General features: G+C 34.6%; 1 protein-coding gene across 3 annotated transcripts in view; it reads left to right on the top strand.

Moving 5' to 3' along the window:
- NAALAD2 (N-acetylated alpha-linked acidic dipeptidase 2) overlaps window positions 1-25,581 on the top strand; it is a 49,216-nt gene extending 23,635 nt beyond the window's left edge. For 2 of the 3 annotated variants that reach the window (XM_074335619.1, XM_074335617.1), the window contains 11 exons: window positions 163-248; window positions 540-659; window positions 764-846; window positions 3,311-3,374; window positions 4,593-4,660; window positions 7,939-8,030; window positions 9,911-10,001; window positions 11,850-12,114; window positions 14,711-14,792; window positions 15,003-15,095; window positions 25,186-25,581. In XM_074335619.1, the coding sequence (XP_074191720.1) occupies window positions 163-248; window positions 540-659; window positions 764-846; window positions 3,311-3,374; window positions 4,593-4,660; window positions 7,939-8,030; window positions 9,911-10,001; window positions 11,850-12,114; window positions 14,711-14,792; window positions 15,003-15,095; window positions 25,186-25,375 (1,234 nt within the window). In that variant the 3' untranslated portion in view covers window positions 25,376-25,581. Of the gene's footprint in view, window positions 1-162; window positions 249-539; window positions 660-763; window positions 847-3,310; window positions 3,375-4,592; window positions 4,661-7,938; window positions 8,031-9,910; window positions 10,002-11,849; window positions 12,115-14,710; window positions 14,793-15,002; window positions 15,096-24,401; window positions 24,503-25,185 lie in introns of those variants that run through there. The other variant, XM_074335618.1, reaches the window with a different exon arrangement.
- The last annotated feature ends 2,366 nt before the right edge of the window (window positions 25,582-27,947 follow it).

Here is a 27,947-nt window from a genome sequence, read left to right as displayed (position 1 = left end):
GAACAATACTGACAATTATTGAATTTAGATGGTGGATATATGGGAATTCATTGAATTATTAGAGTTTTCTATACTTTTGAGTTTTTTTCATAATTAAAAGTTGGAAGAATGCTATTAGACATAATGCTCTAGGTGAAGTAACTCATTCCCTTTGAATTCTAGGAAGGTTAAAATGCATGTTCATAACACCAACAAAATTACAAGGATTTACAATGTAATTGGAACTATCAGAGGATCTGTGGAACCTGGTGAGTCAGAGAATTTGTAAAAACACTTTGTTTTTACAAAGATTAAAAGAATAAGAGAAGATAAATTTTAGTCAACAATTGATTCTTTTTCTGGCTTACATGAAACAACTAAATTTGAAAAAAGAAAAAAATGGTACCACTCTAAAAGAAGAGCCTTTCTTATAACGTTGATTTGTTTTTTCCCTATAGAGGAAACTAAGGAAGAGGAAGTTTCATTAAAAAAAACCCATAAATTGCAACTATTTATAATGCATTCAAAGTTGTAGCTCTGTTGAACACATTCTTTTCCAGACAGGTATGTTATTCTGGGAGGTCATCGGGATTCCTGGGTGTTTGGCGGTATTGACCCAACCACTGGGGCTGCTGTTTTACAAGAAATTGTTCAGAGTTTTGGAAAACTGATGAGTAGAGGTAAATAATGTTTCTTTGGTAAGTGCTGACAAAAAGTGACTCACTCAATTTTCGTTTATATTTAGGCAGGTATACCTAACTATTTATGTTAACAATAATTACAGGCTGGAGACCTAGAAGAACTATCATTTTTGCCAGCTGGGATGCAGAAGAATTTGGACTTCTGGGTTCCACAGAATGGGCTGAGGTAAATAACAAAGAAAGCTCTTATTTTCTTGGATAACAAGGAACACATATATGTATCTCAGAATGATCACAAATAGATTCTACTACCTAATATGGTTTTAATTTGGAAACTCAAGAATTTAAGAATTAGTTTGTTTTTACTTTCACATCAGTTTGGCAAAACAGAATAACCTCTTACTTACTGGGCTACAAACAAATTTATTCTTGTCAAAATATTTTAGTTTCTATTTGTATTTGTTTTGTGAAAAGTAAGTAAAATCTGTAAGTGCAGAAAATAGTCAAAAGTAGCAAGCTGTTTCTGACAAGTGAATTGACTTAGCTAAAAACGCATAGAGATCCCTGGAGTTAATTTTCAAGTTTTTGAAGTTTCCTTGGAATTCTTCTAAGAAAGCAAAAGATTTTCTATTAAGATGACTTGACTGATTATAATTTCATGTTTACAGATTCCATATAAAACTGTAAACATAGGTATATTTTACCATTCACAAAAGTGCCTGATTGTTGAGTATGATGATAATTTTTTGTAAATAGAATTACTTCGATAAATTGCCTTACTTTACAATTTCAAAGATTTATTTTTTATTCAGATATGATTGATTTTCATTTGTGATTGTCTCTTAATGCTTTATCCTTAAGTGTCTCTCCTAGGCCACTTGTTTTCATCTTTTTCCATTAGCTTCTCTGTCGAATAACTCTAAGTTCTTAAATGTACAAGGTAAGCTCATATATTGTTATAAAGGCAGGTGCACTGTCAAAACCACCTATTCTTCCTCCACCATCCTCCACTGATCTTTTATAAGTCCAGATTTTATAAAGGTGTTTCAAAGCATGCCATGCATTTCTTTTTCTTTTATTTAATTTAATTTAATTTAATTATTTTTTTCCATTTTTCTTTTTCTCTTTTTTTTCTTTTTTATTAGTTTCAGGTTCACGAAAAACTTAGACGTTTATCATTTATATCCCTCACACTGTGTGAACCCCCCTCCCCCCATCCACTATCCCTCTGTACGTTCCCCAAATTAATTTTCAAAACCCCGTGGTCATCTTGTGGTTACTGCCATGCATTTCTTGACATTGTCTCTAGCTCTTAAAATACTTTCCTCCTGACTCATTTGCTCTTACTTTAAAATAATATGAATCAAATCAAATGGGGGTGAAAATCATACACACAGTTACTTGTCTATCACTTATCCTTTAATTTCATTTACATTGCAAATCTTTATTACATTAAAATTATGAATGTGCATTTTGGAAGTAGACTATTTAGATGAATCAAATTTCATTCATTAAGGTCATTTACTTTTAGAAATATATGATTTTCTTGTGAATAGATGCACATGTAAATACATATCTCTGGGTTTTTTTTTTAAATGTTACTAGCAGTTTAAAGATAAAAGAAATCTAAGATAAAATAATATGCTTTGCATTAATTTAAATACATGTGGATTAAAAGATAATTTCAACACTGTTTCTAATTTTCTACCAGATTCTTCATCATATTCAATAGAATACTTGCTTTAAATATAGTTAAGGACTGGTCCTTATTTCTAATTATATCTGTTATCATGGAAACTCTGATTGTATGTTTATCTGTAGCAGAGGCCTGTGTGGGCAAGTGCAGAGAAACAGCAGTCCTCATTTGTGCCACAGCCTCTCATAGCGTTAAGTGTTTTTGTTTGTTTGTTTGTAAATTATAACATGTTCTTACAAGATAGCAAGCTAGAAAGAGAAGTAACGAGCGCTCAGCACATTCCCACTTTTGTGTGGCATTAGTCTTTCCCTACTTGTGTGTGTGTGTGTGTGTGTGTGTGTGAGAGAGAGAGAGAGAGAGAGAGAGAGACAAAGAGAGAGAGTCAAAGTCAGTCTAGTGTTTGTCTTAATGTCCTTCCCTCTTTAGCTTTATTTTTTTCTGTCCTTTTGTTTTGTTCTTTTTCTTCATCATATCTTCTCTTTAAAGAAAAAATAGATAAATGGAAATTTTATATTTTTTCACTTTTAAAAGGGTACATTTATTTGGGCATGTACCAAATAAATTCAAACTTCACTGTATGCAAAGATTGCCAGGGACATCTTTTGCTGGGGATACAGATTTCCAGGCCTTACTTTCAGCAATTCTTATTCAGTAGATCTGGGGTGGGGCCCAGGATCTGGGAGCCCTGCTCCTCCACATTCTGGGTGAGGAATTCAAGGAACCACACTTTGAAAATACTCTTTCTCTGGGGCTCCCTGCTATTGCTATCAACAGTAGCTACAGGATCATAAGATTTTTCTTGTTTTAATTGCATTAAAGTTGTTGTCAACCAACCAGTTATCAGCATTTTCTCAGAAATTATTGTCAAAGACAGGTATTTGATTTATAAAGGTATTTGTGGACCACTTTTATGCTAAATTAATTTGCTTATTTTATTTACAGTCCCACAATTGTAAATACTGTTAATTAAGTCACAATTTTGCTTCAACTATAGGAGAATGCAAAAACACTTCAGGAGAGAAGCATTGCTTACATCAACTCAGATTCATCGATAGAAGGTAAATTTTATTTTAGATTGATATGAAACAGTACCATCTTTTAAATCTGTAAATTCCAACTTGTAAACTACCTAAGATTACTCTTTTCCTATGAGATACCTCAAAAGTTTCGTTTTCCATCTTACCACAGAGAAAATCATTATGATTCATAACTAAGTTATTGATCCTAATTTCATTAGTATATTTACCATTGGCTTATTTTGAATTACTCTTTAAAACTCTAGTATTAACCACATTCTTCCTGTGTAGATATTAAAAGAATTTGGCTAAACTATTTCATAAGAAATATTTTACAGAATACTTAGTACAGAAATACTTTCTGTATTGGAACAAATCTGAAGTAAGCACAATTTGCATACTTCCTTTTGAACCTGACACATGACATTTTTGTCTCTAGGCTTTCACTGTATTATGATTATGTCTAGATAAATGTCAGAACATACTTACTAGCTACTGACATGCTTTAGTCTAATGTTTTGTTATATACTATGTCACTGAATGAATGAATAAGGAATGAATGCTGTAGCCTTACCACCGCGTTTCCCGAAAATAAGAACTAGCCGGACAATCAGCTTTAATGGGTCTTTTGGAGCAAAAATTAATATAAGTCCCGGTCTTATTTTACTGTAATATAAGACCGGGTCTTTAATATAATACAATATAATATAATACCAGGTATAATATAATATAATATAATATAATATAATATAATATAATACCAGGTATAATATAATACAATATAATATAAATGTAATATAATATAATATAATATAATATAATATAATATAATATAATATAATATAATATAATACCAGGTATAACATAATATAATATAGTATAATGCTGGGTAATACAATACCGGGTCTTATATTAATTTTTGCTCCAAAAGACGCATTAGAGCTGATTGTCTGGCTAGCTCTTATTTTCGGGGAAACAGGGCATTTCCTTTGCCAAACTCCCCTGAGACACTGCCTTAAGAATGACCATTGTGATTACTATGAGAGCTGCTGGCTTCGCAGCCAGTCCTTCTGTAGCATGTGTACTGCAGCTACTCTTGCTCCTGAAGAACTATTTCCACCCTATTTTTAATTCCCTGGGAATAATGGCTTCAATTTGAAGTCTATTATGTCTTATTTATAGTCAGAAAATAAAGTTAGAATTCAACATAGATTGGAATTCCATTTGAAGTATGAAAATACTCTGTGTTTTATTTTCCAGGAAATTATACTCTCAGAGTTGACTGTACACCCCTTCTTTACCAATTGGTGTATAAACTGACAAAAGAGGTATGTAAATAGATCTGTCGTAAGGTTTTCTGATAAATGGATAAGTGAATAAAACGTGTTTTCTTAATTAGTGGCACTTATTTTTAAACTGATGACCAACATAGCTGATTTGTATAAATAACAAGTCAGAACAAAATCTCTAATACACTATTTATTTATGTGACATTGCAGTGGAGATAGTATTGCTAGTTTCTGTGTTCTAATAGTTGTGATTAACATTCTTATTGTATACATTGTTGTAATGTACAGGGTGTATAATTTCATCTAGCAGAGGCATTTTGATACAACAGAAAGAACACTGAGCTGGAATGGAAAACCCTTGGCTTCAAGATTGCCTTGGCTACTTACTTATTCAATCAACAGATATTTATTGAGTGGTTGCTAGGTATCAGGCCCTATAAAATGAATTCCAGCAGCAACAATGATAAAATAACAAGGTCTCTGAATCCAAATACTTTGTTATCTAGAGAGGATACAGACCTATAAATGAAGAGTTATCGCTCACTGGAATATCAGATACTATATACAATGGAGAACAACGAGGTAATAGAGCACCTAAAATCCTGGGTTAGCTGGGGAAGTTGGAAAGCTCCAGAGCATGTTTAAAGAATAATGAATGCATGGGCTGAAAAATGGAGGGAAATGAAAGTAAAGGAGAAGGCATTCTAAGCACAGGACGAAATTCCTCAAAAGAAGGGGAGGTATGAAAGAACATATTTGCTGACCTGGAGGTAGATCAGTATGACCTAAGCACAAAGTGTTGGTGGAAAGATGGTAAGAAATGGGGCATAACAAATAGGCCCAGGAGTTCAGAAATCTGGTGACAATGAAATTAACGAATTTTTAACAGAGTTGTACATTATCATATTTGTTCATTAGAAAGATCACTCTACCAGTGTAGTGAATAGGTTAAGCTGTAGCGAGTCTAAAAGCAAAATGGAAATAATTCCACGTGCTTACTTACCGGTCATATTATAAATATTAGTTATTGATACAAAGAGTACTCTGCAAACTCTAATGCCCTCTGAGTCTCTCAAAATCATATAATCTCTTTATTTACTATCTGTGTACTTTGTTTAAGTAGTTCCCTGCTATAAAATTTAATTATAGAAATGTTTCTGTCATGTAATATCACTTAGATGACAGTGTGAAGTAGGTATCACTTTTCTGTAGATGCTATTTCTCAGTCCCCCTTACTCTTGCCTTTCCCTTTTACCGTTAGGGTCTTCAAAAAACTAGTTCTCCCAAATGAGAGTCCTCATTATGCCCATGGCAACTCTCTCCCTATATTAGGTAGGTTATGTCTTTGATCTGCTCATTGTAAGGTCCCATAAAAACATCTAAAAGCAGGCAGTAAATAAAACCGTATTGGAAGAACCCATCTCAGAATAAGCATTTGTGCTTTGTATGGTCCTACAGAGCTGGCTCCTGCCTGTGAGGTCAGGGCTAATAAGAATTTCAGAGCCAGTCAGGGAGTTTAGGACTCTGCCTCTGTATGAAGGCACACGTTCGTTTATGGCCATACCAAAACCCAGTAGAAAAGGGACTTTTTTATTCTCCTGGAAACTGATTACTACAATTTTATCAACCTCTAAGGTGTGTTGGCACAAATTATGCTGGTGACATGAGGGTAGGGAGAAGGTGGTGGAGAGGGCTGAGTTTAGAGAGAAGGGCAGCTGCCTGACAGAAGTAAGAAATGGACACGGTATTGATATAATGGAGGAGGGACAGGTTTTATGACAATGCATATACCTGAGACAGAAAAGTCTGCTCTCGGGTGTGTAGGCCAAGGAGACACAGGTCTGGTTATTGCTAGACCAAGATGGCATGATTCCAGAAAATGAAGAGGATTTTGCAGGGAATTCAATCCAAACAAGATGTAGGCATTAGAGCTGGGTCTCAGCTACCGTGTTTCCCTGAAAATAAGACCTACTCCGAAAATAAGCCTCAGTTAAGATCGTCAGCCAGACAGATGCATTTAGTACATTATGACGATGTTCCAGAAGAAGATGACATGACTGTATTTGAATAAATGTAGATTGTTGTACATGAAAAAAATAAGACATGCCCTGAAAATACGCCCTAATGGAGCAAAAATTAATATAAGACCGGGTCTTATTTTCAGGGAAACACAGTATTATAAATTGGCAGGAGCCCAGTAGGGTAGTAGAACCCAGTCAGTTGGCTGGAAATGAGCAGAACGCTCCTGCAGCTGCCAACACGTTGGCAGGGAAGGGGGTGTCTGGGGGTGTCATGGCTGTTGTTAAGCTGAGGACCTCCTATGTGACGCTGAGGCAATAACCAACTCTTCATAAAGGCCAGAAAAGATATCAGAGGAGATGCTGTTTAGGATAAGATGGGTATGGTACGTTCCCTCCATTTCCACAGGTGGGAAAACTAGGGTTTAAAGATGAGAGGAAGTACACCAACGGTTATAATGCTTTCTGATCTGCATACATAGGGCCTGCCATGGGTCCATTTTCGAACAAAGCAGAGCTATAAATGAACAAACTTCAGCCACTGTGTGTGATAATATGGATCTGAAATAGACATGGTTAGATTCCACAGTCCACAAGTTTTCTACCACATGGTCCTGCTTTTCTTAGAGTGGAGAAAGCAAAGCAAAGTATAAGCTCGTAAGTATACTTTTCACGAGGGTAATAAAAAATGTTGCTGTATACCCAGAAGCTCTTAAAATTCACAAGTAGAAATCTGAGGTTAAGTAGAATTTTTTTAAACCCATCAAATTCCAACTTTGTTTAAATATAATCAGATTTTCTAAAATAACCTCGCCCCACCCACCTCACAAAATCAGGATTTATATGGACAATTTCAAGCTCAGCTTCATTAGCTAGATCTGCTGCTCTGAGGCCTCTTTGTAGGTCTCCCTGGACAAAAGCAATTTACTAAAATAAATATTATATCTGTTTTTCCCCCCAAATACTTCCCACTAAAAGAAATCTAAGCTGCCAAACATTAAAGTGATGACATTTATTAAAAATCTGAACCTCTATTTAAAAAGTTTACCAAAATAAGCAGGAAATTTTATCCTAGGTTTATGGCAAAATTACCAAGAGACAGGCATCATAAATGAACAAGAATTTGAGCTGAATATTTTTCTTCCCATTTGCGAAAGCATATTTTGCAATAAGAATATATGCTACACAAATGTACATTACGTAGAGTTAGAAGTGGATGTTAACTATCACGTGGTTTTATGTTGGCATGAATTTAGTTGCTTCTGCCTCTAATTCTCAATATTTGATTTATTTTTTCAGATCTCCAGCCCTGATGATGGTTTTGAGAGTAAATCTCTTTATGAAAGCTGGTTGGAAAAGGACCCTTCATCGGAAAATAAAAATTTTCCTAGGTAAATTAATTGTATATTTTCTACCATAGGATAAATGATGAATTTCCCTTTGCCCCTTGGTTAGCCAGACATGTAATTCCTAGATACCTCATAAAGAATTGGAGTAGAAAAGATAATACTAAAGGATCCCTTCGTGCAGCCTTTGATGTGGCAGAACAGCCAAGTCTTCTAACCTGTAATAGAGCAGATAGATCTAGTTTTACAAAATTTTAGTCAGAATTATTTTGCCACATTATAAAGCATTATTTTGCATTCTTGCAAAAAAATTGCATTGTGATATGTATTAAATGCATTAATAGTTGATATAACTTCAAATGATAATGATGAAGTAAAAAATAAATGATGGATTATTTGCTTCTAAATTTATTAATGGGCATTATTGATGGCACTAAATTGTGTCTTTACCTGTAATCAATTTGTATTTTATGTAAGTATTAACTTATTTTTTTCTTCTTCTCATTCACACAACAGTAGCTTTCCTGAATTTATTTTATATTTGCTTTCTACTGCAATACTGTTTCTAAAACCAGCAGATGATGGTAGCAGTTTATGGCTTCATTCCATATTCCAAATATGTCTGTGAAATTTGAAATGTGTTTCCATTATAAAAGTTTCACATGCTTATTAAAAAAAAGAAAAAAAAAGATTTAAAAAGCATCCACTGTCTCAGTCTCAAAAACACATCTAATAGCTTAGAAGTACATCATTCTATTCCTCATGCATATGTAATTTTATTTTCTACTTTACTGACTCACCATTATATTATGATTTTTTTCATGTCATTACGTTAGTCTATATTTATAATATATATGTATGTGTGAGGTCTGACAATTAAGTTCAAGAACTTGTTGCAATGATGTTGCTATCCTCTTTTGCTATCAGAGGGATTATTCATTATGAATTTGTACCAACTGGACAAACAGTGAACCAAGTTTACTATTATATTTGGAAGTGCAGAAAAGGCTGCATGAGAAAGTTAGACAAAAATGACCTGAACTTTTCGCCAACAGCTTATGGCTCTTGCATCACGACAATGCACCAGCTCACATGGCACTGTCTGTGAGGGAGTTTTAGCCAGTAAATAAATAACTGTATTGGAACACCCTCCCTACTCACCTGATCTGGCCCCCAATGACTTCTTTCTTTACCTGAAAATAAAGGAAGACATTTTGATGACATTCAGGACATCAAGGGTAATACGATGACAGCTCTGATGGCCATTTCAGAAAAAGAGTTCCAAAATTGCTTTGAAGGGTGGACTAGGTGCTGGCATCAGTGCATAGCTTCCCAAAGGGAGTGAGTACTTGGAAGGTGACCGTAATGATATTCAGCAATGAGGTGTGTAGCACTTTTTGTAGGACGAATTCATGAACTTAATTGTCTGACCTCATATGTATATAGTAGTTTCTTGATTACATGCAAAAAATATTTTGTAATTAGATTTATTTTAGAAATAAAATAAGGCACATTTAGATTCTTCATGATCTTAAATACAGACTTTTTCATGGCCATTTTCTTACTAGACTATAATTCTCTGTGGGCAGGGACCATATCTTATTTGTTGTTTCTCCTCTAAACAAATACCATAAATGCAGAAAATATAGAAGAGAACATAGTCACTAGGCTGCCGACTTTGGTGGCACTGCCAGTCTGGTTGTAGTAAATGCAGATATAGGTTTATCACCAATTTCCTCCAGTGTCTTGAGGGTGGTATACCTTTTCCTAACTCCTATAAATGTGCCATGAAATTCCTTGCTATTCTTGGTACAGGATTCATTGTCCCATCTATTTAACTTCATATTATTAATATTTATTTATGCATTTCTTTAATGGTCTCTCTCTCTCTCTCTCTCTCCTCTCTCGTTATATTCTGTACCTAGAATCAACAAACTGGGATCTGGAAGTGATTTTGAAGCTTATTTTCAGAGACTTGGAATTGCTTCAGGCAGAGCCCGTTACACTAAAAACAGGGTAAGCCATTTTATTATTTTGGATACACAGTACCTCAGCCACATTCTTTTTGGTAAGAATTCTGTCATATAGTTGTTTGGCACAGGGCTGTGAAGAATTTCAGGAGCAGAGACAGACTGCATGTCCTTCAGTAGATGGACCATTAGTAATTTGGGGTACTTAGTGAATTTTCACTGCCAGGGTTATTCAATGAAGTGGTAGCTGCCAGAGTAACGACAGGGACTTAGCTGCTTGTCAGCACCAAGTAGTTCTCATCCTTTTCCTGAGTCAGGTTTTGTTTGAAAATCCTATTCGCCTAGTTTTTTTGTAGGCTCTGATGTACTTTTCCTGAGGAAAATGTGCAGATAGAGAAGGTATTTTGGTTACAGGGAATGCTAAGCTAAGATTCCTTATTGTACTAGCCCCTCTTCACATTCCCACTACTGCCTGTCGTCTGAGTCCAGAGCTCTTGGGTAGGGAATCAAACAGGTTTCTCTTCATTTTTAACTCGATTCTGTTTTCTGTTCTGTACTGACTGGTTTACACAATTGACACTCAAACACATTGGTGATACGCAAGTGCCTGCAAATGCCAATGTACACCATGTTGGCTTGCCTATGTTATCAATTATGTCATAAACCAAATTGAACTCAGATTTGTACAGATTTGAATAATTTTCAAATCATAAGGGCAATATATGAGCATCTTGCTTGTATCAAATACACAGCCCTTGCAAATTTGACTATCCAGAATACAACTAATAACAAACAAGCGAAAGCATCTCCAAAATAATGTGAAGTAAATGCATAAGTCTGTATACTAATATTCATTACGTTTAATACATAAAAGATTCACCACTTTCAAGGCCTATTCACTTTTATACTCTATTATCACTCTGAACAAAGTTACGTAGCTTCTAAGACAATGCAGATTAAAAGCAGAATGCTAGACAGAAGGGGAGGCTGATACAGGATTCCTCTTAGTGATACTAAACGTAAGAATGATAGCCTTATAGCAATGTAAAAGTAGGTCTGCCTTTCCTAGCTTTAGTTTTTACTTGAGAAGTAAAAAAATACTTATATAGAATACCACCATGTGATCATTTATGTTTTTATAATCGTAGCACTGAATTGCGTAATACAGGTTATGAGTAAATGACATTAGGTTATGCACTGTTTGGGGAGGCAGGGAAAGTTTTTACATACATAATCCTTCAGCTATATAGATGCTTACTAGCTTCCCAGGACCTTTCATTCCCAATCAATTGATAGACAATTTTAAACTGTGCTGATGTGCAATTGGAATGTGAACGCCTTCATTTTAATGATCATAAATACAATAAGGAAAATTCTCAATAAACAGTATTTTGAATGAAGATTACATGAATTATAAAATGAATAATGGTAAAATTTTAGATCACTGAACACTGGTTGGTAGTACCGTGTTTTCCTAAAAATAAGACCTAGCCGGACAGTCAGCTCTACTGCATCTTTTAGAGCAAAAATCAATTTAAGACCTGGTATTATATTATGTTATGTTATGTTATATTATATTATATTATATTATATTATATTATATTATATTATATTATATTATAATATATTATAAAGACTGGGTCTTATATGTAGTAAAATAAGACCAGGTCTTAATTTTTGCTCCAAAAATTCATTAGAGCTGATTGTCCGGCTAGGTCTTATTTTTGGGGAAACACAGTATTTTAGTTAATTTTTTGCTTCATTGTGATAAAACTCAAGGTGCCTTATGGTTGAATTTTTTCTGTAACCATTTTTATGATTATATAAAACATTGTAATTTGCGTATTTAATATTCATCTGTACTTGGTTTCTATCCCACACCTTTTTTTTTCAGAAAACAGATAAGTACAGCAGCTACCCACTATACCACACAATTTACGAGACCTTTGAATTGGTAGAGAATTTTTATGACCCCACATTTAAAAAACAGCTTTCCGTGGCTCAACTACGAGGAGCACTAGTTTATGATCTTGCAGACTCTCCAATCATTCCTTTCAATATTCAAGACTATGCGAAAGCTTTGAAAAACTATGCAACAAGTATCTCCAATTTATCCAAGAAACATGACCAACAGTTGAGAGACCATGGAGTATCATTTGGTAAGAAATGACTGAGTAGGTGTTTTATAATCTTTCCTATCACCTATGCATACTATTTCATCTTAGAATGTATCATGTATCCCTGCCACACTTATTAGTTCTGACTTCTAGAAAAAAAACTTTGACATCTATTAAAGAATGTGATTTAATTTGATATTTGTAGGATGAATCCATTTTGCTAAGATAGTGCTACAAAAGGTGGGTTTTCCCTGTTGCTGCCTTTAAAAATACTTTTACTGTGTTGTAAGAACAATACTAGAAAAATGCAATATTACACAAAATTTGAAAAGAGAAAACTACCAATTTCACTACATATATGTGTGTGTGTATATATATGTATATATGTGTGTATATATATATATATGTATATATTAGAATTATTATTACTGCATATATCTTTTAGTGTTTGTCTACATGGGGGATTTTTTACATAGCTTTTAGCATCTGTCCTTGTATATCTGGCCATTTTGTGGTTGCTGTTCTATACCATGTATCTTCTACAAAACAGGGAGGATATACAGTGTAGTGTGGTAGCATTGAACATTGGGTCTAGAAGCAGTTTCCTGATTCAAATCCTGGCTTTAATATTTAGTCACTGTGTGACCTTGGGAAAGTTACTTAACCCATCTATGTGTTAGTTTCCTTATGAGTGAAATGGTAGAAAGACTGTAACATGTTTCCAAGATTGCTGTAGAGATTCAGTTTGTTGACACATGGAAACAATGGTGACTAATACTTACTGCTCATAAATGTTACCTGTTATTACTGTTTTATTGTAACCATTGTCTTTATTATTCTGAGAGTATATATTCTTAGTACATACCAAAATTATTGAGTACTGTCTACTTTATACCAACCACTGTGTTATTTCCTGGGAGGTATAAGAGTGTTTAGCACTTTCATTGTCCTCAAAGAGCTTAATGTCTCATGTGGGGAAGAAGACAGAATGCACGGGACAAGTTATTACAGGGATACACAGAGAATACTATTGGAGCACAGAGGCCAGTAATCGTTTTGGAATATAATTACATAAGAACTAGTAATCTTCAGAAAGTTATGATGAGCAGCAGGTACAGTGTTTCCCTGACAATCAGCTCTAATGCGTCTTTTGGAGCAAAAATTAATATAAGACCCGGTATTATATTATATTATATTATATTATATTATATTATATTATATTATATTATACTATACTATACTATACTATACTATACTATACTATACTATACTATACTATACTAAACTATACTATACTATACTATACTATACTATATTATATTATATTGTATAAGACCTGGTCTTATATTAAAATAAGACCGGATCTTATATTAATTTTTGCTCCAAAAGACGCATTAAAGCTGATTGTCCAGGTAGGTCTTATTTTGGGGGAAACACGGCAGTATGATCTGGAAATAAAATAAGGCAAAGATAATTTAGACAATTGTGTTTACATCAATGTGATGGGAGAATCTCTGCAATTATGGGAAAAATGAAGAGAGATGAAACTGGAGATAGCAGGGCCTACAACAAGATGGATAGTCATAGTTCGGGGGCTATCCAGCATACAGATCTCTCCTAAATACCCCAGTTTCCTTTTGGTGAATTACCTTTTATCAACTTATATAAGTCAGGGTCCAATTGCGAGAGAAGCCACGCAGTTACAGTGAAAGGATATATGTTTTCTTAAAAATATTTCTTCTACCTGAGGTGCCCTACTTCCTTCACAATTTTATGCCAGGTAAAAACAGTCACTGAAAAAAAAATGTTTGAATGAAAGAATGAAAGAATGATGAATGGATGGATGGAGAATCTACACTCCGTCTCCAGTTCTTTACCTCCCAGTACCTAAACCACTGCACTGTCTCATGTTCCGACTACTTTACTGAAGTCACTCTTACCTAAGTTTCATTCACCGCTGTCACAAAATCCCAGGGACGCATTTCAGTGCTTATCTGTCTTGATTTTTATGCTTCATTTGAAGTTTAAAATTCCTTCAGCACTCTTTGTCCTTAACGCCCATGATATGTTATTAGGTTATTTCATTGGTACGTGGTTTAGAACAATAGCAACAAAAATTAAAGTTTAAAGAATATCTAGCATTAAAAAGACCTCGTTTCTAATATTGAATGTACTTACACTGAATGTACTACAGTAGGTCCTCCAAAAATGTTGTTTCATTTAATGTAGTTTCATTACAACATAGATAAGATGCCTTAGGAACATAACTCTGGTTTCTATAAATTAGCCTATGGTAAAACTGGTTTCGTTATACACGGTTTCGCTTAAAGTCACAGAACCTGTTGAAGGTGTTGAGGACTTACTGTACTCACTAACAGTATGAATTATATATGTCCCAGACTCTTGAAAGTTATTTCCTTTAGAACCAATTTAGCCATTTTCTATTTTCTACATTACTTCTTTGTTACAATATTTTCTAACAATTTCCATGGTTCTGCAAGAAGGCTCAGGAGCAAAATGGTTTCAATACGTATTCAGTCATGTCAACCTGGAATGGGGAGGGCAGGAAAGTGAACCTCTGAAATATGAAGCACTTGTGCTTACTCATTTCCCTCCTACTTTTCTATTTTTAAAAAAGATTCCTTATTTTCTGCTGTGAAAAACTTCTCCGAGGCTGCCTTAGATTTTCATAGAAGACTTACAGAAGTTGATCTTAATAAGTAAGTTTCAAATGTAAAGCTCCCTACTGTTTTAAAAGCAATCCAGTTGCTAGAGTGAACTCTATACACTCATAAGCATTCACCTCTAAATCACTACTACTCAAATTATGGTCTGCAAACTGGCAGCATCAGACTTACCCTTCTTTAATGTTATTTTAAGATATGGTTCCATGGTAAGCGTTATAATGATCTGTTTTTTTGTTCTCAAAGTCCCATTGCAGTGAGAATCATGAATGACAAATTGATGCTCCTGGAGAGAGCATTCATCGATCCCCTTGGTTTACCAGGGAGGCAGTTCTACAGGTAAGGAAGCAACAGGTGTTCCACTAAAAGCCATGACATACCTCACTGTGACCCAAACTAGCATATCTGAAGTTGGCGTTAAACTATTGCCATCAGATAAGTAGAAGGTAAATTACTGTTTTCAATCCATGATTGGGAGTTCGCAAATGAGGAGAGCCAACTGTATGTGTCGATCTATGCCATTTTGTAGAAGGAACTTGAGCATTGTGGATTTTGGTACCTGCAGGGGGTTCCTGGAACCGTCCCCTGCAGATACTAAAGGTAATTAAGTTTTGCGGAGTCAAAGTTACACACGGATTTTTGAGTGTGTGGGGAGTGGTGTCTTGAACTCCCCACATTGTTCAAGAGTCAGCTGTATACAGTTTTAACTCTTCTCATCTGCTTCATAGTGTTCCATTTTATGGCTCACATGTTTAATACTTTTCTTTGCTCTAATTTTTAAAATTAGATTTGTTTTGTTTTTCCCTCACTTACTAGTATTATGAAAAGTGCTGCCACACAGATGTCCCTATATTTTACTTGAATGTTTTAATAGCTTTATAATCAGTATCTGGGATTTCAGAGTCAAAGGATAAACATATTTTAAATGTAAGTAACAGCCAAACTGTCTTCCAAAAAGACTGCAATCTATTTTTAAAAATATATTTAGAACTGTTAACTGAATAGTAAGACTATATTCTGAAGCCAGGGGAGAGGCAGGTTCAAGATTGTGATTTAGGGAGATCCTGAACTCAACTCTTCCCACGGACACATTGAATCTATAGCGACATATGGAACACTTTACTCTGAAAACTAGTCAAGCAGCTCCACATGGGGTGGAGGGGTGGTGGAATAAGAAAAACACTACATTGAAGCAAGTAGGAGAGGCTGAGAGCCAATCTCACCATAAACCCCAGCCCCCGTGTAATGACCCACAATCAGGAGGGAACTCACAACTCACAAACCAGGAGCTTCTCTTTGAGAAGCAAAGAGTTCATACCCTAAATCAAGCACCAACTATTAAGAATGACCTGCACCTGAGAGATGAGCCCTCAAAACACTTGGCTTTGAAAACCAATGGAGCTCACATCCACAAGATCCAAAGGACTGTTGCAAATGGAGAACAACAACTCGTGCGGACTCACTCACCACAAGGCCCAGCACAGAAGAAGCCCTTTGAAAAGCACCCAGATTTTCTGTGAGAGAGATTCATTTGCTAATCTTAAACACCCCAGAGAGGGTGGAGCCTGCTGGGATACTCTCTGGGACAGAGGCTGGTAGGTACCATTTTCACCTCTCCCTTTGCCTTGCTGAAGCTGGCAGGTGCCATCTTTTTTTTCTTCTAACGGCAGATGCCATTTTCATGCTCTCCTTCTGCTGAGCACCAGTATCTCCTAGAAGGGAGCTTTAATCTGCATCTGGTGCCCTGGATTTTACAGCTGCTGCCCAGGGGAACACCCCTTGATGGTTTGGCTCTGGAATCCACAGGGGTTTGTGTTCCTGGGTCCCATAGGAGTGTAACAATCGGAGCCACAGTTCTTGGCCTACCACCCCTCCCCCACCCCCCCAGTCTTTCTGAGAAAGCCTGTTTGCTTGTCCAGGAGCTTTGGCCTGAGATGCGAGTTTCTGGTCTGACACACTTCTCGAAGGCTAGAGAGTTGCTCTCAAGGACTGGAGGCCAGTGGAAGCAATCTTTGTGCTTCCCTTCTGCCTCACACTAGCTTGATCTACCTCCCAGAAAGAAGGTTATACCCTTGTCTGGTACCCCAATTTTTGCAGCTGCTACTAGGGGACACCTCTACCTTGCCTGGCTCTGATAGCCAGTGAGGCTTATGCTTGCAGTTCCCATAGGACTGTAATCCACAGATAAAAAGTTCTTAAACAGCTACCACCCTCACTGCACAAGGGACAATAGACCCAGGAGCTCAGTCTTCCAGTGAAAGAGGCCTATAAGCTTATCATCATATTTACAGCCTGAGGGGAAGGTTTCTAATTAAACATACATCTGAGGGTTACCTATAAGTACTATCAGACATGTCGGAGGGCTGACAGCTGTCTTTGTGCTCCTCCTGTGCTGTGTTGCAGAGTACTAGTATCTCTTAGAAAGCAGCCCTTACACTTGTCTGGTGCCCCAGTTTTTGAAGCTGCCCCCATCTCCCAATTAAAGACAAGGAGATAATCTTAAAATCAGCAAGACAGAAACAACTTCTTACATACAAGGGAACCCCCTTAAGACCACTGGCAGATTTTTCAACAGAAACTTTGTAGTCCAGAAGGTAGTAGCACAATATATTCAAAATTCTAGGAAGGGAAAAACAAAAACAATAAAACAAAAAACCCTTCCAACCAAGATACTCTCTACCTAGCAAGGTTAGCATTCAGAATTGAAGGAGAAATAGTGTTCCAGACAAGCAAAAACTAAAGAAGTTCACCACTCAACTAGCCTTACAAGAAATAGTAAAGGGAGTTCTTTAAGCTGAAAAGAAAAGGGGCTAAGTGGTAACAAGAAAATATGTGAAAGTATAAATCACATTGACAAAGGCAAATATGTAGTAAAGGTAGTAAATTAATCACTTACAAAGCTAGAATGAATGCAGGTTAAAAGACAAAAGTAGTAAAAACAACGACAATAATTAAAGGATACACAAGACATAAAGTGGTAAAATGTGACATCAAAAAATAAAACCTGTCGGGGGGTGGGAGAGTAAACGCATTCAAATTTAAGTTGTTTTCAACTTAAAATAGACTTTCATATGTGTAAATTGTCATGGAAGCTTCATGGTAATAACAAAGCTAAAACCTGTAGTAGATACACAAATGATAAGAAATCTAAGCATACCACTAAATAAAGTCATCAAACCATAATAGAAAAGAGCAGGAGAACAAGAAAGGAACAGAGAGGAACTACAAAGCAGGCAGCAAACAATTGACACTATGGCAAGAAGTACATACCAATAATTACATTAAATGGACAAAATTCTCCAATCAAAAGACAAAGTGGTGAAGGGATAAAAAAAATACAAGACCCATGTATATACTGCCAACAAGAGACTCACTTCCAATGGAAGGACACACACACTGAAAGAGAGGGGATGGAAAAAGACATACCATGCAAGTGGAAACCAGAAAAAAATGGAGTGGTTGTACTCATATCAGACAAAAATAAACTTCAAGTAAATAAGACACAAAGAAGGGCATTATATAATAATTAAGGAGTCAATATATCAAGAAGATATAACCATAAATCTATATGCCCTCAACATAGAAGCACCTAAATGTATAAAGCAAGTAAAGGGAGAAATAGCAGCATTACAATAATATTAGGGGACTTCAAGACCACACTTACATAAATGGATAGATCATCTAGACAGAAAATCAGTAAGAAAACATCGGCCTAAAGGTGGACTTTAAAAGATATATACAGAACATTCCATCCAAAGCAACAGAAAACATACTTTTCTCAAGTACAAATAAAACATTCTCACAGACAGATCATCTATTAAGCTACAACACAAGTTTAACATATTTAAGAAGATTGAAATCATATCAAGCAAATTTCCCAACCACAATCATATGAAACTAGAAATCAATGACAAAAAACCTATAAATTCACAAATATGTGGATTAAAAAACATGTTATTTCACTTGTTTAACTTACCATAATACCCTCTAGATCCTTCCATATTGTCACAAATGACAAGATTTCATTCTATTTTATTGATGCATAATATTCCATTGTGTGTGTATACCACTTTATCCATTTATCTATCGATGGACATATAGGTTGCTTCCATATCTTGTCTATTGTAAATACCATGTTTTCCCCCAAAATAAGACCTAGCTGGACAATCAGCTCTAATGCATCTTTTGGAGCAAAAATTAATATAAGAACCAGTTAAATTAATATAAGATCCTTATATATTATATAAGACCTTATATAAGACCAGTTCTTATATTATTTTATGTAAAACTCGGTCTTATATTACAGTAAAAGAAGACTGGGTCTTATATTAATTTTCTGCTCCAAAAGACACATTAGAGCTGATTGTCCGGCTAAGTCTTATTTTCAGGGAAACACAGTTAATACTGCAAGAAAATTGGGGTGCATATATCTTTTCAAATTAGTGTTTTTGTTTTTTTTTGGATAAATACCCAGAAGTGGAATTGCTAAGTAGTATGGTACATCTACCTTTAGTTTTTTGAGGAAACTTCATAGTGTTCCCATAGGGACTGCACAAGTTTTCAGTCCCACCAACAATGCACAAGACCTCTTTTCTCCATATCCTTGCCAACACATCATTTGTTGACTTTTTGGTAATAGCCATTCTGACTGGTCTGAGGTGGTATCTCACTGTGTTTTGATTTGCATTTCCCTGATGATTAGTGATGTGTTGAGCATCTTTTCCTATGTCTGTTGGCTATTTGTATGTCTTCTTTGGAGAAATGTCTTTATTATACTGAGTGAAATAAGTAGGCAGAAAAAGGTAAATACTGTGTGGTTTTACTTATATGTGGAATCTAAAATAAAAAACCAAAAACAGAATTATAGAAATAGAGACCAAAGGAATGATAACCAGAAGAGTGGGGGAATGTATTAAAAGCGGATGGGGAATATAGTCAATAATGTGATACGTTTGCATGGTGACAGATGATTGCTAGAATTAGTGGAGTGATCATATCGTAAGGTATAAAAATGTCAAATGACTGTATTGTACATCTGAAACTAACATAACCAATATAAGATTGTATACCAACCATATTTAAATAAAAAATATTAAAAAAATATGTACCACAACGGAAAATATTTAAAAAAAATAAAATAAAAACACATTACTGAACAACTAATGGGTCAATGAAGAAATCAAAAGACAAATCAAAAAATATGTGGGACAAATAAAAATGGAAATACAACATGCCAAAATTTATGGGATGCAGCAAAAGTAACTCTAAGAGGGAAGTTCATAGCACTAAATACCAATCTCAAGAAAGAAGAAAAATCTCAAAGAACCTAACATTACACCACAAGGAACTAAACATAATAATAAAGCCCAAAGTGAGTAGAAGGAAGGAAATAACAAACATCAGAGCAGAAATAGAGACTAAAAAGACAACAGAGAAGATCAATGAAACTAAGTCTGGTTCACTTAAACAAAATAAAAAAATACACAAACCTTTAGTTAGACTCGAAGAAAAAGAAGGAGGGCTCAAATAAAATCAGAAATGAAAGAGAGGACATTACAAATGATACCACAGAAACACAAAGGATCACATGAGACTACTATGAACGAGTAATACCAATCTTAAATTCTTCCAAAAAGTAGCAGATGAGGAAACATTCCAAACTCATTTTATGAGTCCAGCATTACCTTGGTACCAAAACCAGACAAAGACCCCACAAGAAAAAGTAACAAACAAACAAAAACTCATAGACATAGACAATAGTTTAGTGGTTACCCAAGGGCAAGGGGGACGGGAGGTAGTAGATATTTCCTAATGATACTTTGATAGGGGGGTTAATATCTAAAATATATAAAGAACTCATACAACAAAGACCTGATTTAGAAATGGCAAAGGATTTATATAGACATTTTTCCTAAGAAGAGATATAGATGGCCAACAGACACATGAAAAGATGTTCAACATTACTAATTATTAGGGCAGTGAAAATCAAAACCACAATAAGATGTTATCTCTCACATAATAGAATGGTTATTATCCAAAAGATAAGAAATAACAAGTGTTAGACAGGATGTAGAAAAAAGGGAACCTTCAAATACTGTTGGAATTGTACGTTGGTGAAGCCATGGAACAGATTATGGTTTCTCAAAAAATTAAGAATACCATAGATCTACCATATGACCCAGGAATTCCACTTTCAGGTATTTATCTGAAGCAAACAAAAACACTAATTCGAGAAGACATATGTACCCCTATATGAATTTCAGCATTATTTATAATAGTCAAGATATGGAAACAACCTGTGACTATCATTGGATGAATGGATAAAGAAAATATGATATATAGCTATGTGTATAGAGTTAAAAATATAGATATATAGATATAGATACACACAATGGAATATTGTTCAGCCACAAAAGAGACAGAAATCTTGCTATTTGCAACAACATGGATGGATACTGAGGGCCTTATGCTAAATAAAATGTCAGACAGAAAGACAGTACCATAAGATCTCACTTATATGTGGAATTCAAAACAAACAAAAAACCACTTTCATAGATACAGCGACTGGTGGTTGCCAGAGGCATCGGGTGGGGTGAGGGGTGTGCCAAATGGGTGAAAGTAGTCCCAAGTTACAAACTCCCAGTTTTAAAATGTCATGGGGATGTAATGTACAGTATGGTGACTAGTTAATAATACTGAAATACTTTTCATATTTGAAAGTTGCTAAGAGAGTAAATCTTAAAAATCCTGTTCACAAGGAAAAAAGAATTTGTAACTACATACGGTGACAGATGTTAACTACACTTATTTTGGTGATCATTTGGTAATATATACAAATATTGAATCATTATGTTATATACCTAAAACTAACAATGTTATATTTCAATTATATCTCAATAATAAAAAATATAATTAAGAAAAGTTCATATTGCTATGCTTTAGTTTGCAGTGATGTGGAAATAATTTTTCCCTTCCTGATTGTGAGGATTATTTTATTAAATACATATGAGTCATATTTATTACATACTCCCACTTTTGCCAATAACTCCTTAGAGAAATGTAGCTATAATACTAATCCCAGCTACCCAGAATTTTTCATTCCTTTAAATAGTAACTAATTTCAATTTTTTTCTCGTCTGGCAACATAAATCAGGTTAAAAACAAACTGGTATATTATTTAAGAATGTGAGATAAAAGATTTTCAGTATATGTACTGGATCGATGCCATTTTCAAGGCCTGTTATTTCATGAACTTCAAAAAAAGAGAGATTACCAGATTTATAGTGCAATAAAATTTTTATCACTTAGAATTGATAAATATTGGATTAAAAAAATCAGTAACCCAATGTGTACACATACATTTATTATATAGCTGTGTGTATATATGTATTTATCATAAAATCATAATGTTCAGATTAGTAATGAATGAATCAGTAAAAATTGTACATATTTTAAAATAAAATGTTTTTACTGTGGAATATATTTAAAACATTCATCATAAAATTCAGAAGTATAAATCTGTATTGTGGAGTGAAAAGCATTTTTGAAATTAATTTCTGCAAACTTAACTGAGTTGTCGATAATACACAATACACCACAACAATCCAAATAAGTGATATTTCCTTAACTATCCTTCATTGAATGCATTTTATACATTATAATACTCCTCTGGTCATTTTTTCTCTAAGAAAATTTCCATAAATTGCTCTGTGTGGTAGGCAAACTAATGGTGTCTCCCAAAGATGACCATTTGATAATAGCCAAACCTCTAAATATGTTAGATAACATGACAAAGAGGAATTAAGGTAGCAGATAGAATTCAGGTTGCTCATCATGTGACTTTATGACAGAAATTTTCCTGGATTATCAGGGTAGGCTCAATCACGTAATGACAAGTGTCCTTAAAAGTAAAAGAGAGGCAGAAGAGCAAGTTAGAGTTATGCCACGTGAAGAGGTCTCACTCTGACCTGCTGTTGCTGTTTATGCAGATGGAAAAATAAGGGAGGCCGAAGCTAGAAAACAAGGAAACGGATTCTCCCCTAAAACCTCCACAAAAGATTATGGCCCTGCTGATACATGGATTGTAGCCCAGTGAGAACCATGTCAGACTTCTAACTTACAGAACTGTAAGATAATAAACTGTGTTGTTTTAAGCCTTTAAATCTGTGGTAAATTGTTACAAGAACAATAGAAAACAAACACTGTATAATGTAGAGTATTAAATAAAACTTACTTTTCTTATAAACATCAAATGAAATAAGGTATGCTGAAGACTGCAAAAGCTGCATTTGATTATGAATATATGAGAACATTTTCATAATGTACTGAGGAAAAAGTTGAGGGAAAAAAAGGATTATAGGTAGTCTAAATGTAGACTGTAGTCTAGTCTGCTATGGTTCTTGAGACCTCTTGAAAATTCAGAAATGTTCATCGTGGAGGGAGATGTATTTTTATGATATACTTGAGAGTTTGAACTATTACAGGACCAGGATAGTTTTGGGGGTCTACTCTTCATGGAAGGGTATTTGATTTGGTTAAACATTGTCCATTGTCATATTATCTCTTTTAGCTAGCTACTTATTTTTTTTAAAGCATAATGGGTATATATTAGTTTCAGGTATAAAACACAGTGATTCAATATTTATATTATTTATGAAGTGATCACCACAATGAGTCTAGTATCCACCTGTCACTGTACATAGTTATTACAATATTATCAATTCTATTCCCCTTTACCATTTCCCCCCATCCCCCTTACCCTATTCCCTTTTGTCCACCATCAGTTTGATCTCTGTTTCTGAGTCTATTTGTGTCTTATTTATTTGTTGAATTTATTTATATTCCACATAGAAGTGAAACCATACAGTGTCTTTCTCTGTCTGACTTATTTCATTTAGCACAGTACCCTCTAGGCCTATCCATGTTGTTGCAAATGGCAAGATTAGCTGCTTCTATCTGAGAGAATTATGGAAAGGATTTAGCCTCAGAATAATAGCTAATATTTACTGAGCATTTATTAAATGTCAACTTATATTGAGTGTTTCCATCCATCGTTTGATTCTCACAACAGTCCTTTGAGAACAGGACCATTATTACCCCTCTTTTAAAGATGAAGAAACAAGCACAGGGACGTTAAGTAACTATCATAAGGTAAATGTGGTAGTGCTCTAATTTTAAAGCACAGGCATTCTGACGCCCAAACCCACTTGGTGGCTACGCAGAACCTGTATTATTTCAGTGCTTTTACACACATGGGACAAGTTGAGAAGTTAGGTAACCTGCCAAAGACCAAAAGGTATTGGATGCCAGGTCAATGATTAAACAAGGTTTGTTTGAGTCCTATATCAATAATTTTTTACTACACTTTCCCTTTACAATTCTCCAGAAGATGGCAAGTATACTAAAGAATACCTATGACCTATATCTGTAATATCTCAACTCACATGTAAGTCACAATATCAATGCTTATAAACAGTGTAGCGCATTTACTTGTTTTGTTAGAAAGATCCATTTGAGGCCATATTAACATTTTAAAGCCAAAGTGATAAATCCTGATGTACTTTTAGGAAATCTAAGTGATTAGCATTATAAATTTCTCTTTAATCATCAATACTGACTTATATAGTATTATCTGTATTGTTTCAGATAATATTGTCTTATATATCTTGAAAAAGCTGTGAGATTTGAGTGTTGGACCTAATTCCTGATAATGTGGTTAATAAAACATGCCGCCTTCTGGAACGCAGAGTTCGACACTTAATGAGGACAGAAGTAGCTTGATCTCTTGATCTACTTAGAAGATGACGTTGGGAATCTATTGCACAACTTTCCTTCTAGATCAGAAATGTACTGTCTTTGTGGGCAACCCATATATAACCGATTTTCCTTTTTGGAATGGGCTTCATTATCCTTGCCATTTATGACATTTTGGGAACATAAGCCTCTTTAATTACTGCTTTTTAATGTCTGAAGAGTACTGTCATTCTTGTTAAATCTTTAAAAAAGGCGACACAAAGATAAATTATTTTTTCCAATCTCCTCTCTCTCTAAATATGTGAGCCATCAAGCATATATTTTATCACTGTAGATATCCACAGTTAGACAACGAATGCATACAACTTACAAGCTCCAGCTCCATTCTAACTATATGGGTTGGCAAGATGATATGATTCAATTCATGAGACACATCTTAACAAATGCGTATTGTAAGCACCTGTCTTTGCTAAAAATTATACTGTTACATAAGTATCTCAAATTAATTATATATGTCTTCTTTTTGGAGTTACAAAAGTGAATGCTGGGAGGAGACAAAGAATACTTAATATAATGAGGTCTAACAAAAGGGAATGAAACAAAAGAAAAAAGTATATAAACTATAATATATGTATACTCGTTAGCTCAACCTGCATTCTTTGTTTCTTTCTAATAGGCACATCATCTTTGCTCCAAGTAGGCACAACAAATATGCTGGAGAATCATTTCCTGGGATCTATGATGCTATGTTTGATATTGAAAATAAAGCAGACCCACATTCAGCCTGGAGAGAAGTAAAGAAACACATTTCTATTGCAGCCTTTACAATTCAAGCAGCAGCAGGGACTCTGAAAGAAGTTATATAGTAAGGTCTCAGCCAAGAGGCTAGCCACTAAAAGTGTTACTGAAAGCCTGAGGATGAAATCCATCTTTGTTTTTGTTCTTGCTTTTCATGTCATATCTGATTTTAGACTTCCACCTTGTTCATCTGCCAAGATGTTCTTTGTGGCCCTTTAAAAATTCATAACTTCATCACTAAAGTGTTAAACTAATAAAACAAAACAAAACTCCAGTCATGTTGCAAAGAGACAAAGTAACTGAAAATTCCCTAAAATAAACTATGGCAAGGAACTTGAACTCTCAGACCTTGCTGGTAGAAATGCAAAATGGTATAGCCATTTGGAAAACAGTTTGGCAGTTTGTTATAAAGTTAAACATTTACTTACTTTATGATTCCAAAATTGCACTTCTAGGTATTTACAAAAGAGAAGCAAAACATGATGACACAAAGATTCTTTTATGCATGCTCCTACCATCTTAATGTGGATTAATTCAATTGATGAATGGGTAAATTGTGGTATATCCACAATGGAATACTATTCAGCAATAAAAATGAAATAACTGCCAATACTATTCACAGATATTGTTGAGGGAAAGAAGCCATACACAAAAGAATACCTAGACTATGATTCTATTTATATGATTTCTATGATGTTGGCAATCAATTAGATCAGTGATTGCCAGGGGCAAGTAAGGGGCAGACAGGCGATGAGCTGCAAAGAGGCATAAAGGAAACTTACGTGGGATAATGGGAGTTTTCTGTATCTTGATGTGGATGATGGTTACACAACTATATACATTTGTCAAACCTCATCAAACTGTGTCTTGGAATGTGTGAAAATTTGATTACCTCCCCTCCAAAAAAAGAAAAAAAAAAAGTCTGGCAGGTAAAATGGTACAGGGCACTTTTTTTGTGTGAAATCGCTGTGGAGTGCAAATCATAAGCAAAAAGTGAATATACATACTTTTAATAAGTTCACCTTTACTGAATAATGTATAAGTCTGATAGGTGAAGCAGATAGTTGCCGCAAACCTTCATATACTGACTCCTCTAAACCAAATTACGTATAAAACTATTGTGGTATCTATCAACTTTTATGCAGAGCCCAATGACTCACAATTATGGATAAACTATGACAAAACCTTCAACAAGTTTGGATGTTCAGTCACTTAGCCAAAAAGAGTTAAGAATAAAAAAATTGCAGTATACACATGAAGCTGAATAATAATGTCAATTCTAATTTAATATGTGTATATATATATATAGTCACAGGATGTGGAGTACAACATAGGGAATAGATTCAGTGGAACCATAACAGCTATATACGATGTCAGAGGGGTAGTAGATTGGGGGAGGAGGGTTATCACTTTGTGAGGGGTATAAATGTCTATTACATTGTTTTGTACACCTGAAACTAACAAAAAATTTTTTAAAAATGAAAAGAACCCTTATAGGCAGGCACACTAACTATAATAAGAAGTGACAGCTCAAAGTTTGATGCAAGGAGAAACTACTCCTGCTACCCTTGCTTGCTGACCAACAAAACAATAAAACAGTGGGAATTCTTAGTTTAGGGACAAACATGTGCTATATGTCTCAATATTACCAGAGGGTATCTCACTGATGGCCCACAATAAAATAAGTGGGAAGCATAGCAATGACCCTAAGTCATCAGGGTAAGTTTGAAATATGATCTATTCATTCTGCTTAAAAAGTCAATAGAGTATTCTGTTTTAAAAAGTAAAGTATGTTATTGATAAAGTATAAATACATTTATAAAGCATATAAAATTATATTTTTGTAAAAAACAATTGTGTTAGCAAATCTATGGATTTAACTTCAATACCATACTATATATTTCCTTAGAAAACACTTTATTTTAGGGTACACTGAGGAGATGATTGTATGTTAACTTTTATCTTTAAATATTTGTTGTACACAGGATACTGGGTTGAGACCCAAGAGTCACTTTTCCACTATCCAACTAAGTAAATCACTACATATTTCTGGGCATCAGTTTCCTCCTGAGTAATGGTTTTTGAGGTTCCTTCCAACTCTATTTTATCACTTGTAAAGGGGACAAAAGTTTATAAATCTAATTATGTTCCTGGCTGGTAGCTTTCCTGAAGAAAGACACAATTTGCTAAAACAGCATATGTGGTTGAAAAAATAAGTTGAAGGAAAACAGTAACCTTCGCAACTTAATGTTTCCTTTAACTGGTAAATTATTTTGTTTTTATCATCTTTAATCAACAGTTGATCATTAGAACAGAATAAGTCATTATGTGGCATTCACTATAATCAATCCAGGACACTAGAGATAGAATATGTGCTACCATATGATCAATGCACAGAACATGTGTTTAAACTATTTTTAAAAACCTTTTCCTCAGGACTACTTATTGTATGAGATGTTTTATGTAAGCCACCTGGTTAGCACAAAGCAAAAATTTAGAGTCATGAAACATAAAAAATATAGAGAGAGAGAGAGAGAGAGCTTGAGAAAATTATCACATAAAGCCACCACTTTACAAAGTTAGAAACAGAAGGATAAAGAAACAAGAGATACAAAACAACCAGAAAGCAAACGATAACAT

This window comes from Rhinolophus sinicus, linkage group LG06 (genome assembly GCF_036562045.2).
Source record: "Rhinolophus sinicus isolate RSC01 linkage group LG06, ASM3656204v1, whole genome shotgun sequence".
NCBI lineage: Eukaryota > Metazoa > Chordata > Mammalia > Chiroptera > Rhinolophidae > Rhinolophus > Rhinolophus sinicus.
Note: the sequence above shows the minus strand (reverse complement) of the source record. Positions and strands in the feature narration are given on the sequence as shown.